The sequence below is a fragment of the Sycon ciliatum genome, chromosome 3 (genome assembly GCF_964019385.1).
Source record: "Sycon ciliatum chromosome 3, ocSycCili1.1, whole genome shotgun sequence".
NCBI classification, from domain to species: Eukaryota; Metazoa; Porifera; class Calcarea; order Leucosolenida; family Sycettidae; genus Sycon; species Sycon ciliatum.
In genome coordinates this window covers 23,373,225-23,387,603 of record NC_088645.1, presented here as the reverse complement: position 1 = coordinate 23,387,603, position 14,379 = coordinate 23,373,225, and the positions used below count along the sequence as shown (strand labels likewise).

At 48.7% G+C, this 14,379-nt stretch overlaps 1 protein-coding gene and 1 non-coding gene across 2 annotated transcripts in view; both read right to left on the bottom strand.

The window, feature by feature from the left end:
- Positions 1 to 14,379, bottom strand: part of LOC135811800 (calcium-dependent protein kinase C-like) — a 30,492-nt gene extending 16,113 nt beyond the window's left edge. Inside the window, exons 1-8 of the mRNA XM_065325045.1 lie at positions 13,958 to 14,379; positions 12,830 to 12,953; positions 6,158 to 6,266; positions 5,471 to 5,617; positions 4,142 to 4,298; positions 3,551 to 3,636; positions 2,724 to 2,887; positions 1,736 to 1,858 (exon numbers count right to left, since the gene is read on the bottom strand). Of these exons, the coding sequence (XP_065181117.1) occupies positions 1,736 to 1,858; positions 2,724 to 2,887; positions 3,551 to 3,636; positions 4,142 to 4,298; positions 5,471 to 5,617; positions 6,158 to 6,266; positions 12,830 to 12,953; positions 13,958 to 14,109 (1,062 nt within the window). The 5' untranslated portion in view covers positions 14,110 to 14,379. The remainder of the gene's footprint in view (positions 1 to 1,735; positions 1,859 to 2,723; positions 2,888 to 3,550; positions 3,637 to 4,141; positions 4,299 to 5,470; positions 5,618 to 6,157; positions 6,267 to 12,829; positions 12,954 to 13,957) is intronic.
- On the bottom strand, positions 1,223 to 1,295 carry Trnar-ccu (transfer RNA arginine (anticodon CCU)). The gene has a single exon. It is a non-coding gene; the product is annotated as a tRNA-Arg (tRNA).

The window sequence follows — 14,379 nt, the reverse complement described above, 5'->3', positions numbered from 1 at the left end:
ATCACAAAAAAGACAAGATGGAAACGCAAAGTTATGTCCATTGTTGCATTAGCGACTACATACAACCTTCACCAGGTCCTGCCACTGAGGGCGATCCTGGGCGAGCTGCTGCAGCCTGTTGCAGTCATCTCCGTTATCTATTTAAATAAAGGTATAAATTATGTCCATTGTTTCATTAGCAGCTACATACAGCCTTCACCAGTTCCCGCCACTGTCGACGGTCTTGGGCAAGCTGCTGCAGCATGTTCAAGTCATCGCCAGTCTCTAGGGCGGTATTATTTTTCAGCTTTTTGAGATCATTATTGAGCGTTCGCGGGAGCGTTGTTCTTGGGCGTCCCCTAAAGCTGGGGCCGTTACCCCCTAAGAAGTAAGCTCCCATGGCACGTCTGGCTGGGGCTGCCTCTTCCAAACGCAGCACATGACCAAACAGCCTCCATCTAGCATCTCTGATGATTTGGCTCACGGGGCGAGATTCTGTGCGTTTATACAGGGAAGTGTTCTTTATTATGAGCGGGTATTTAATGCCTATCACTGTTCGCAGCTGCTGCCTGTGGAACGAGTCCAATTTCCGCTCCTGTGTCCCCGTGAGACTCCACGTGCCACAGTTATAAAGCAGGATTGGTAGAATGAAGCTATTATAGAGGCGCACTCGTAGAGACTCTCTGATGTGTTGCCCTCTCAGCCATATCACCCACATCCGGTGAAGTGCGCTTGTAGCCAACCGCTTTCGTCTGCCTATGTCCTCATCCACTCCAAGCATCGAGCCCAGCTTTATTGTGTGTCGCCACTGTTCCTCTATTCGATCCTTTTGTCTGCTTATCATAGTCACTGTACAAACTATGTCAAAATACTCGGTAGGGTGCCTGTTCTACCCGGATAGAAATATCCAAACTCGTTACTCGACCAATTCCCTACTCGTTGCACCCCTAGAGTCCATTTCAAAACTATAGACGCGTACCTAGGCAAAAACCGTTATGCCAGCATCTGGGCGTCTGTTATCCAATCGTTTAGAAACTATATGAGAGTAATTGTGGAGCGGACCTGAGCAATATTCCGAAAACTATTCTCAAAAAGCTCCAGCCAAATTTGAAACATTTCAAAAACCCTACGCGTCTATAGTTTTGAACTGGACTATAGTATTCGGCATGCAACCTCTCTAATGAGGAAGAACAGAAAGATGAAAACACACAACACGAGAAACCACAGGGGAGCAAAAAAAGTACACCTCCGACGGGATTCGAACCCGCAACCCCCGGCTTAGGAGGCCGATGCCATATCCATTAGGCTACGGAGGCCTACACAGTGGTCAGTAAACAAACACATCTACTCTCTTTCACACTCGCTCACACGTACACACACACGCGCGCGCGTGCGCATGCACACACACACGCACATACCCCTGACAACCGCTGAAGCGATGATAGCGAACAAGCTATGTTAGACATAGCAACAAACATAGCACCTTGTGGTGGGATTACACCATTCAACAGCTTCCAAGGCTGATGAATTGACCGCCACTAATTTTAGCCTGGTCTACACCACACGGCTGGTTGAAGTGACTTTTTCTGGCCAATGAATCCCTATTTTTCATTTTCTCCATTTTTACACACACACATCACACCACATACTCCGGCAGGCGCTGGCTGCTGGTAACCACCCAGGAGAATGAAAGAAGAGCAAGGAGAATGAGAAAGAGAAATTCCCCCTTGAGTTGAGCTTTCACTCGGATTCTCACCTTTCCGAAGCTTCCCTTGCCAAGCACCTGAACGATCTTGAAGTCGTCGAGAGCCGGCTTCATTCCCTGTGCGATGGATGACCGCGACAAGCGTGGCGACTTGGGCGCCTGACTGGAGGAGCTCTGCAGCGACAGAGAACACGACGAAAGCATGCACCAAACACGCAGATATGCTAGGCCTAAAAAATCACATTTCCGACCTGCTCTCTTTTTTTCTTTTTCTTTTACTATTATTCACAAACCCAACTCGTAAAATAAATAATGATGTGGACAAAAACAAACAGCTCTTGTGATGGCGTATACGTTTCACAGTCCACATCGGGAAGTTCGTGATTTTGGTCCACAATATGCCCCCTACTAACTAGGCACCATCAATTGTACGTCAGATTCAAAAAAATTTAACGATGTTCACATACTCAGTTCGAAAGGAATAATGAAAGACAATGGTGTGGAGACTACGACAAACGTGACAACTAATGAGCAGGCGCTGCACCGTGACGCAGCGGTGATGGCGGGGCATTGAATGTTTCGCCTAACCTATTCCTGCAGACAGATGCGTTAATGCCATATGTTGCACCTGGGCTACATGTGAACTGTGTTTATCATTAAGAGGATAGCGATTAACGGGACCAACTGAATTGACATTTCACAAACAATCTCTTCCTTATCGTAGTCAAATTTTCCTCTTTGTCCATCACCTCAAATTCTTCCGCATACACAGGTGCAATAAAGCCGTTATGAAGTGTCGATTCAGTTGGTCCTGTTGATCGTTATCCTCAAATACAAGTTGACGCCACGCCGCTTGTTTAAATGAGTTTATAGCTATTAATTCGAAGTATGCAAAGTTGAACTCATCTGGTTACGTTGGTGGACAGTTAGTCATAAGTCGTAACATTTTGTCCTTCTTCTTTATTTACTTCAAAGTATTATTATGTTGACTTATATTATGTTGGCTTATTAGTATTATTATGCTAGAGGAGTAGCTTACAATGGACAAGCGCTGTGAGCGTTTCTCCAGCAGCTCTGCATCGTTGTAGATGGGCACGTTGTAGACTTCGCCCTCGCGTTGGTTCAGCAGCTTGTACCAGCGCTCTAGCGGTTTCGGATCGACCTGCTGGTCGCGCAGCTCCTTGACTGGAAATGTCATGGCACCTGAATTGCACACACGCACGCACACACGCACGTGCACACACACACGCATGCACGCACTCACACACACGCACGCACATACGCACACATCCACATGCACACACGCACGCGCACACGCACGCACGCACACACACCCGACAGGATAGAGAGTGCTCAGATATCCACATGTACACACAGCCAACAAATGTGGAGTATGTTCGACGATTTTGAAACAGCCCCTGGCAGCGGGGAAATATGTACATGAACATCCGTGTTTGGTTACCCCTCGTCCTCCCATTCACCCTAAATTCTTGCATGCTTTAATGCCAACTTAAGTCTGCTTTAGTTACAAATCAAAACCTGAATTTAGGACTTTTCACGTTACCTGGCCGGCAGAGAACGCAGCATATGGTGTGAGACACCCCAAACAACATGACCGTTCCTCCTTTGAGCATTGGTGTGCAGAGGCATCGGACACGCTACGGTCACTACGATATTGACCGTACCACTTTTTGTCCCGGGTACCCTGTGAATCAATAAAAAAGCAGTCGGGGCTCTAAATTTCGAAATTTTCCAGAGGAGCCACCCAACCTCACGAGTAAATTGTACTTCAGATGGCTGACCGTACCACACTAAAATACCTTCCAACACCCCTGGACCACTGTGCTGTGTGCCTACACTGCTCACCCATGAAATCATTGGCAGTCACACGATCCCAGTCCCACATTTCCACGCTGATACAGCCGTGATGGTAGTCCTCTCCGCGGATTTCACTGCAGCACACCAAAGACAAAAAAAGTTTTAACAAAAGAGTAAATTATCGTGTCCGTTCCCGAAGGGAACTCACGACGGCCGCCAACACAGGGTAAACCCTAGCGGCAGATGCAGCGCCTAACGGGGGGGGGGGGGGGGAGTGGATACGTCTCACAACCACTGGCACAAGTGCAGAGAAACACCATTAGCCGCATCCATGTGCCCCTTGTGCCTGGCCACAAGTTCCCAGTTGACTGTGGGTAGCAGCACGGCTGGAAACTGCCAGAGACAAACAGAGGCAACAAAACCAAGAAGAGTGGAACACGGCTTGAGCAGAGATCCTGACGACGAACACTGATTTGCCCATGCATCTGGTATTTCACCCCCCCCCCCCCATCCCACAGTGCCCGCACCCCTGTAGAAATTACTGCAACGCGCCCATCCGGTTCCCCAGGTCCAGGGTACCAGCACCCAGTCTCAGTCTGGTACGTGACCGACCTGCGGGCTGGCTGTACGAGGGCTTACAATTTGAAGAGCTCGTTCCACTCCGGATTGAGCGTCTTCTTGCAGATGCCGGTTTTCTTCTTCCCGGTACCCAGACTGTCGGGACGCAGCTTCATCTTCACGTACGGATCAGACATGCCGTTAGGATCCATGGATAGGACGTGCTTGGCTGCCTTGACTGCACACAACACACAACAACACAAATTGGATTCACCCTCACTTCCTTGTATTGGCTATTTTCATTATGTGCCATGAAGTGCAGACAGTAAATAAAATAAATAATAATAATAATTAATTGCGCAACACAAATTAGTAGTACACAACACAGAAGCGGCAGATGCAGCGCCTAACGGTGGACGGGTGAGTGGTCAAGTCTCACAACCACTGGCACAAGTGCCGAGAAACCCGATTAGCAGCCCTGCGGAACAGGTACACCAAATCTCAATGGAAATTGACATCACCACTCCGAAATTCAATACACCCAATCTTAACCCATTCAGCGCTACTGGGCCTTGCCTATGGTACTCTGCATATTAAATGCTAAAAACAGGGCCAATAGCAAGTTCTAAAACTCCAGGGTTCTGGCAACTGGGGTCCTCAAATATTTTGGAAAGGATTGCCAAGACTATCAACCACAGGGTGACAGAATCGATACAGTCCCCAAAAACAATAGCGCATCACAACAGGGGACGCAAGTTTGCTCAAATTGCGTGAAATACGCCAAATGCGTGAAATTGCAGCTGAAAGATCGTTGAAAAGAGAAGAAAAAAAGACGCGTAGTGTTTCCAAGCGGGATTCGAACCAACGACCTATCGTACAAGAGGCAGGATCATGATCCAACTGACTAACAGTGCTTTTACACACCAGACAGTGCCAGAAATCACTATTATCCCATGACGTCTATAGACGTCATCCCGCGCATGGGGGGCATTTTCAATGACGTCTATAGACGTCATCAGCGTTCAATGGGTTAAGTAGACTACAGTTGTCCCTCTTTAATCCGGCACTTTATCAACCAGCACCCTCTATAAACCAGCAAAATGTTCAGCAACCAAAATGTACTTTCCTCCACACTGCAGCAGTAAATCAGATTTTCTAATCCATGAACCTCTCTAATCCAGCAACCTCTCTAATCCAGCAACCTCTCTAATCCAGCACCCTTCCTAATCCAGCAACCTCTCTAATCCAGCAACCTTTCTAATCCAGCACCCTTCCTAATCCAGCAGAATTTCAACAGCACAGATGGTGGCGGATTGCAAAGGGACCACTGCACTAGTATGTCGGTCTAAAGCATCAGTCACGTAGCCATGACGGTCTTCCCATGGTGTGAGGATTGCCAGGCCATCTTACCAATGAGTGTAATACTGGCGGAGCACGGCGTCTTTCCATCCTCGTACAGGAAGCTGAGCAGCAAGCGGCCCCGCTTCTCGTTGTGATCCCTGCCGCACAGCCGGGGGACGCGATCCTGGCAGTCCTTGTGCACGTTCATCTCGCAAGCTGCATGAAGTGATCATCACCGCACATTGCGTGTAAAGAAACTATCAAGCAATGACATCGCCGTGCAAGAGCATAAATCCTGCAATGACCTCATCGTGCAAAAGTACAATTCCTTCAATGACATCATCATGCAATAACACCATTCCTACAATGACATCATCATGCAATAATATCATCGTACCATGACATCATCTACATGTATGTACTCAGTGCCATCATCCAATGACCTCCTCAACTAGTGTGCAAAACTAGCGGAGGATGGTTCTGCCGGTCAATGAAGATGATGAGAGTACACCATTGGCACAAAGTGCAGTATGCAACGTTGTGTGTGGAAGCAAAGTGTGAAATGGCAACCAACAACATTAACATGAACTAGAAGGGACAGAGTGGACAATGGAGATACGGAGGGAAGAAGAAAAGTTCAGTGGGGGTCTATACTATGTAAACCCGTCCAATCCCTGTCTTGCATATGTCAGAACTGCCAACGCAATGTCTCCTGAAACACGCTCCAAGCGGCATTGGAAACTCTATTGAACTCACCGGAGCATTGCATGCCCTGATGGAAGAGTCCGTACACCATGCCACCGCAGTGGTCGCAGTACGTCGGCGTGCTGAACGTCTTGATGGAGAACTTGTGAGGGTTCTGGGCCTGCAGAGCAATCAGTCATAAGAAAAGAAAAGCGGCCATCTGATGTGTAGCGGCTCTCCGCCTTCCCTAGCTACATTACACCAGCAACAGTTACTGTATTTTCCGGAGTATAAACCGCACTGGAGTAGAAGCCACACACACCCCTCCTCCCCCCCCCCTCCGTTTTTTTGCCACAAACCACAGACATCTACACTACTAGTTTATCACCGTTAGTTTAGTCTTCGGAGGAAAAGGCGACATGTTGCCGCGGCACAGCATCGCGCGGCGTTGGCAGGATGTGGACGCGGCAGAGATGAAAGTCTTCATGGGCCCGTATTTTGTGACAGGTCTCGTGTGGAAGCCGGAGCTGGACCAATACAGGTCAACCGATCCCTACACCTGCACGCCTGGCTTCGGCAAGGCAATGTCACGTGACCGATGGCTAGCGATATTGCAGTTCCTGCACTTTGCCGATAACTCAGCTGCAGACCAAGCTGACAAGTTGACCAAGATCCCAAGATCCCGCCACTGATCACACTGCTGAACCACCGTTTCCAGCAAGTGTACATGCCCACGACGCGCATCAGCATTGATGAGGAGCTTGTGGCCTGGAAGGGGTGCCTCAGCTTCCGCCAATACATTCCGTCCAAGCGAGCTCCGTTCGGAATCAAAATCTTTGCCTTGTGTGAGGACTCTGGCTACCTCTACAACTTCATCATCTATGTCGGCAAAGACAACGCCTCATTTGATGCTGATGTGGTCCGCCAAGTCGGTGTATCCGGAGCTGTCGTCGCCAAACTGATGCAACCTCTCGCTGGCAACTGATACCAGTTGTTCGTTGACAACTGATATAGGGGAGTGGCTCTGGCGTGATACCTGGCTGACAACGGCGCCGCAGTTTGTGGTACAGTGCGGAAGAACCGCTCTGGGTTGCCAAAGCGTACTGCAAGCAAGGGTGGATTGAAGAAGAGAGAGTTTGTCAGCCGCAGCTCTGATGGCCTTCTATTTGTCAAGCTGCGCGACAAGAAGGAAGTCTGCTTTCTGTTGTCCATGCACACCGCAAATGCCATCGCCACCGGAAAACATGACCGCCGGCGCAGGATGGGGAGAAAGTTGTCCCTTGTGCAGAATTACAACAAGTTCATGGGTGGAGTTGATAGGAACGACGAGATACTCTCCTGTTACACGTCAGCACGGAAGCCTTACAAGTGGTACAAGAAGTTGGCTGGACACGTGATGGAGGAGCGCCTTCTGAATGCCTACCTAATCCAGAAGAAGAATGGCAGCACCCTATCCCACTACGACTTCATCCGTGTCGCGTGCAGCTCCATGCTAATCGACGCCGGGAAGGTTGAGCTGAGGGAGATCCGCGTCGCCGATGAACCACTGCCCACAGCTGCTGCAACTGCAGCTCATCAGCGGCCACGGTGTCAGCCACACCTCCGCGCCTCACTGAACGCCATCATCCGGCAATTCTCCCCGCCACACCGAAGAAGGCGAGCCCACAGAAGCGCTGCGCTGTACGCTCGGCAAACGGTGTCCGGAGGGAGTCTCGATACTACTGCGAGGAGTGCCCCAATGCCCCAGGATCGTGCGCTGCACCTTTCAAGGTGTACCACACACACAGCTTGATTATGGCCAGCTGTAACTCATTTTTCAAGGTCCTGCCTGGGAAATGCAAAGATCTGCCAGTATTGTTGATTTCATAGGAAAAATCGCAAAAATAGCCTACTTCCAACTGTGTATATTTAGTCTTGTATAATAGAATCGACCCCGAGTTCAAGACCCGCGCTGGTAGCAGGGAGCGTGTAAAAAGACTTTTTACGCGTGTTGAACTGCGCCGACACCCACGGTCAACTGGGTACTCACAGCTCGGAGTGAGAATAACAAGGATGCGGTTTACAGGGTTATGGGCCGTTACACGCCCGATTGGTTGAGAGACTAACCTCCTCTCCCCTGACTCACTTGTGAGGTCTGCATTCGCCACTAAGGTTAACAGGCATAGTGGTGGCCTGCGGATGCGAAGGCTAGTTTGTGTGTTTCTGAACATTCAAGCGATGCCGACGCGGATCCCGCGAATATTATTATAATAGAATTAGGCAATACATATGTTTTTAAGATTCACTGCACATATGTACATACCCACAACCAACAACAATTTTTTTGGACAAGAATAAGCATTTTGAAAAATCTCCATTTCTGGCCCAGTGGGAGAGGGTTTTACGGTCAGGGCCGAAAGGGTGAAGGCTTCTCTCCCAAACAATCATGCCCTAGTTAACATTGCAGATTCTATTCCAGAGGAATCTCTTCTATTTCTTTCAACTCGGTGGTCTTCGCAGAGGTGTGGGGTGGGGGAGGGAGTGCGGAGGCCTTAAGTAATTGAGGTGAGTATTTTTTTTTAATTACAAGGAAAATTAGCTTGAAGTAGAAACATAGCTTTTGTGGTGAGCACACTCTAGCACCACAATACAGAGAGTAATTCTTGTGCGGCTTCAGGCATTGCCGCATTCCACACCCATGTCCATTATTGGGATTCGCAGGGAGGCCACTTCCTCTCCGGGATGAAAGGAGTCCAGAGTTCTGTGATTTTAGGCTTCTGGAAATACATTCCAAGCTTCTAGTCTGTAGCAAATTCCCTGCCACCATCCCATGCAGTGTATACAGCAGCACTGAGTGTGAAAGCCATGGGTCTGGCACAGTTCTGTTCCACGTGCAGTATGATGACATCACTGTGGTAGCCAGGAACTGTCTCAGTAAAAGGACGAGCCCAGGGCGAACTGGACCCCTGCTGCAGAAATGCACTTCCAACGCCTGAAATGATCAGTGTTATGTGGCCAACCCACTCAAGATAGCAGCATAATTGGCCAGCAAGAATTCATTGATAGATTCTACCCAAGATATTCCAGTCCCCCCCCCCCCGTGCATCCGCAATACATGATGACTCACTGTCAGTATGGCATTGATGGCCTGTTGCATGAAGCTCTGAAGGGGAGATACCTTTCCTTAGAAAAATTCTCCCTTTTCTTTCTGCAGCGCCTGGGTCTGGCTGGCAGAAATGATGCCCTGGGGTAATCGGCCAACATTGCTCTGACGATCAGCCATCATTGCCCTGACGATCGGCCATCATTGCCCTGACGATCGGCCATCATTGCCTTGACGGCTGGCCATCATTGCCTTGACGACCGGTTGGCCGAGGCAGGTCTCGCCTATACTGGCACAGCCACGAATATCTTTCGTTTTCCCGTTGATGAATTATCCCTGTTGTGTTCATTACAGGCGAGGGGGGGGGGGGGGGGTAGCTGTGATGAACGTAAACTAACGTTAATGGCCAAGCTTGGAACCCAGAGCATAAAGCCCGCTCGCCTCGGCTACAAACTAACTTCACTGCTATTCACTTAGGTGTGCTTTACCTGCAGACCTCTCATCTTCACGCCTTACAAAGGAACACAAAAATCTACCATACTCTTAGCAGCTGAAGCCATTGTGTTGAAAACATATTTCTGTCAGCTTAGACCGCAAGCTGTGTTTATCACTCTTAGCCTGTCTCCATTTCTGTCAGCTCGATTGGGAGTTGTGTATATTGTTGTGCTTTTATATAAAGGGTGTTGTTGTTTGTGCTGGTTGCGCTGTGTAGGCGGCATCACTTTTAAAAGATGCTTGTGTCAAGGAACACGTTCTTGAACTACTCTGCATAAGCCTTTCATACCTAAGACATAGGATATGATAGAAAAGAAAAAGGACCGAGGAACTACACGTTACACTATAAATGTCCACTAACACCACCAGTTACTACTAGAGAAACAATCAGCTCATGCGATGACATTGCACGACACTGACCGACGGTACTGGCGTTCTACAACTAACTAACTGATACTGGGTATAGGTTAAAAATAGCAGTTGATCCCTTTTTTTCTGCAACCAGTACTGCTGTACAATTGGTTACTTGTAGTTGTAAGTAGAAGCAACTGGACACGTAACACACGAGGCCACTGACGTGTGCTCTGTCTGTCCTTGTTCTGAATCTGGGGACACAAGAGCTGCTGCAAACAGAGGGCTGTGTGGCAGCAGCCGCAACGCACCACTGATCCACAGCTAGCCCGCACTAAAACGTCCAAGCTAGCAAAGTAGTTACTCAGCACTACAACTGACCAGCATTATTCATTTGTTGTATTAGTAGTAGTCTTGGTGACACTGTTGTACCATGGGTAGCTGGGTAGGCACGGGCACTGCACACGCTTTTAGACTTTAGTAAAGTGCCTCCTGAGTGCCAGGCAAATGGACCTATTCAAGTGGCTCTGCAAGCAATCATCCTCAGCTAAACTAGCCTAAAGGACCTAGCTCAGTACTAACTTGGTCAGGCACATGTTCTCTGGAAGATTATTATAAAGTATCAATTTTCGGTTTTCAGGCTGTTCATTTCCCTCACAGTTTACTGTGAATCATACAAAGTCATAATAATAGTGTCCCTCTCAACCTATCTCGCTGGACCTCGTCTCTGGCCCTTTGTCACAAGTTTGTGTGTGTCTCCCTGGTCTGGCCCAGACAAGCACCACTTAGGTACTTTGAGAGGAATCAAACCCACTGCCCTTGGACCTGCCCTAGGTCCGGCACATGCAACACAGGAGCCTTTCCCCGGGTACGCCACTTGAGTTGTGTTGCCACTACACCCTGCAAGGGAGGCGTTATACTGTTGCCCAGCGTGCAAGAGAGGACTTCCAATACCTTCTACAAGTAGTCTTGAGATTATAAAACACATTAGCATAGTGGTGTACAGGTCATAAGCAAGGCCTGGCAGATAGAAAGTCACAGGCTCTCAATCCAGGAAACTAAAAGCCTTCTCTTCTAGTTCTTGTCCAGAGAGTGCGCGGGGCTGTGTTCATTCCAGTGTACATCTGCAAGCTGGCCGTATACACTGGCAATACGTTGACACGGGCCACCTGGACTCTCTAGTGCAGCAACAACAACAGTAATGTTGGCGATAATTACAACATTACCAACTCTCCACTCCAGTTAGTAGGTGTACACGTCCATGACAGGGGGGAATTCTTGGACACTTGAAGCCAGCACAGGAGCATTCCTGCCTATAATCACATGATGTGTACTTCTCCACATACAAGTACTTCTACAAGTACATACATGTACTAGGGAACAGTTTCATTTTATGTTTGACACATGAAAATCCAGTGATTGCCTGACTTGTCTTACTAACTGGCAGTTTAAATACAATAGACCGACCCATGCCGGGAGAGATGAACTGTTTCATGTGGCCGCCAAGCTATATAGCATGCCAGCGATACCCGCGCGGGAGCGGTTCTAATTTCCTTTTCCTTAGTGGTCACAACGTTGAACATGCCACATGTGCAAACACGTGTGCACGCACACACACACACGCATGCACACACACACACACACACACACACACAAACACACAAACACACACACACACACACATAAAAATCCGGCATGGCCTGCTGACTGACAGGCTTTGGTGTGTCCCACTCAACCTTTTCTTTAAAAAGCGTTCCCCACTTCCCCACTGCTCCCGGTCATCTGTGTTGTTGCGATGCCACTTTCACATAGATCAAAACAATTCCGATGACATCATCGTTGTCATGGTGATGATGTCACCGGAACAGTAAATCTGAAATCACGTCCTAAGAGTGAGTGAACAGCCTCCGTGTGTGAGTCTCGGAAGAGACTCTGACAGCAATTAAGTTCACCAGTGCGTGCTGTACATGTATCTATGACGCCCAATGTCGTGTACACAGCAACATATAAATAGCACTGTACACACAGGTGTGGGTAGCATATGCAGTGTTGCTCAATGAAATCCAATGACTTTTTTCACAGTTTGCGCCAGACTCGGCTAAAGGCCGAGTTTTCCGCATCCGTAGGAACGCCACCACCCTTCAAGGATCAAGGCGCGGATGCAGCTCCTAAAGCGGTGGGAGGTGAGCAGATCAGACCCACCACCAAAGTGGTCAAAGTCCGAGCATCCCATTCACTGCATCCATGAAATCCGATGGCGCGAGTCGAGTAATACTGAAGTATCAGAGTGCTCCCTGCACTAGTTCACTGTCCCAGTGTCCGCAGGTCTAGGGCTGCACAGCTACCGACGTGACACACAGCCGACTTGATTGAGCGGATTTCATTGAGCAGCAATGTACTCAGTGTATTCTGCACACTAACTGCATGTACTTGCTGCAAACACACCATCAAACAGGCTCCCCTGCATTGCTGCCAATTATGCAATTTAGTCTGTGAAACTCGTCAAATAGGTGGGTTAAGCGTGACCAGGAGTTCATGCCCTATGACCTGTCACAGCCTGGGATGTGAATACACGTGTTTTGAAAACACAAACACCGCGTGCAGAACATTATCCATCAAGCACAACATAATTATACACTTCTTTAAAGTGAAGTTCGCACGTCGTCCGAGTTACCACCGGCTATACAATTGTGTTGAGAAACACAGCCAGGCTAGGACGTTTCGCTTGTGCCAGGCCAGCACCATGCCTGATTATACCACAGTGGCAGATGCAGCGCCGATATTGTTATTTGACCTTGCATTAAGTTTGTCCTTACCTCGTCCGGTATTTCGTCCACGGCATGGCTGCCGGGACATGCGAAGGACACGTCCTCGTGGCATCGCTCGTGCACGGCAAACGAGCAGATCGTGCACTGGTATCCCGAGTTCTTCTTCAGGCCCCTGCAGTGTAGACACACGCATGCACACATACACACACACACACAGACACAGACACACAGACACACCCACACATCACACACACACACACACACACACACACACACACAAGCACACACACAAGCACACACACACACACACACACACACACACACACACACACACACACACCACGCAGTCAAGGACACAGCACACATTTTACTGTGCAGAATTCATGCACATATAAAAATTGTCTTGCGCGATGTTAATAAGGGTCTATTCAACAAGCAATATCCGCACTTCGTTTATTGTAATAATAGTTAGGTGAATGAACGACAGGAAACCAAGGCGAGCACCATGTATATGTACACAGGACGAAATAGCTGAGCGATCGCCAGCTAGATTTCGACCACAAGACGCATGGTAGATCTACCTACAAGTGTTGGTTTGTCGGGATTTGATGGCTATGTGAATCTAGCGCGCAGTAGACCTGCGAACTAGCACCATCCGTATTCGGAGCATGAGAAGTAAAAAAATTACACTGCGCTTGCACAGGAAACCATACACGGCACCAGAATGCAGTGAACATCTGCTCCAACCTACGGTTCGTGACCGATTCATGATTGCAACAAGATCTCCGGGCCCAGACAAGCTAGGGCAATATGGCCCAGCGATTTTACGGATAATGCACGAGGGGAAGTGTGAACTCAACGATGGCAGATCTACACCGCCGTCATCTTCCTACAAAATTCGGACCGACAGTCACCAAGCATATGGTTACTCCATAATACCCTATTCTTCAATCGGGGACGACTATCGCATTTTAGAATGTTGCAATACACGGACGATAAAATATCGGATATAATTGTTATGAACAAACCTCCATGATCGCTGGGGAATGTATCTCATTAATCGAACTGGCAGTGAATCGCACACCAAATGACACGCGCTCACAACGCATCGAAGGTGTCCAGAAAGCGTCCACGAACGTGAGTGCATGGCAAAAAGTAAGTTCACCTCGCACTCACCAGATTGTCTCCTTGCACTGCGCGCAGTGCGACGGGGTGCGGAAGAATCGCGACTGGAACAGGTGACCTTTCACATCGTGCACCTGCTTCTTCTTGACGGCACCGCGACGACGCTTCTTCTGAGGACGGGACACCACGTACGGATCGCTCATGGTCGAGAGGAGATCTGGTCCGTGTGTCGCTAGTCAACAAGTCTGAAATTCGAAGATGATCGGCCGTCTTCCTCGTGGGGGCAAACTGGACTCTGGTTTTCTCGACAACTCGCATGTACCCTATCGCAGTTCAGCCTTTTTTAGCTTTTACCAGCGGAACAGATTTTACGACGTGTCAGCAAATACTTGAAAGTCTTTGCAGTCTTTGCAGCACAGATCTAGCTCTGGCCTGGTTAGGAATAGGATAGGCTCAGCACACAATCAGGTCAC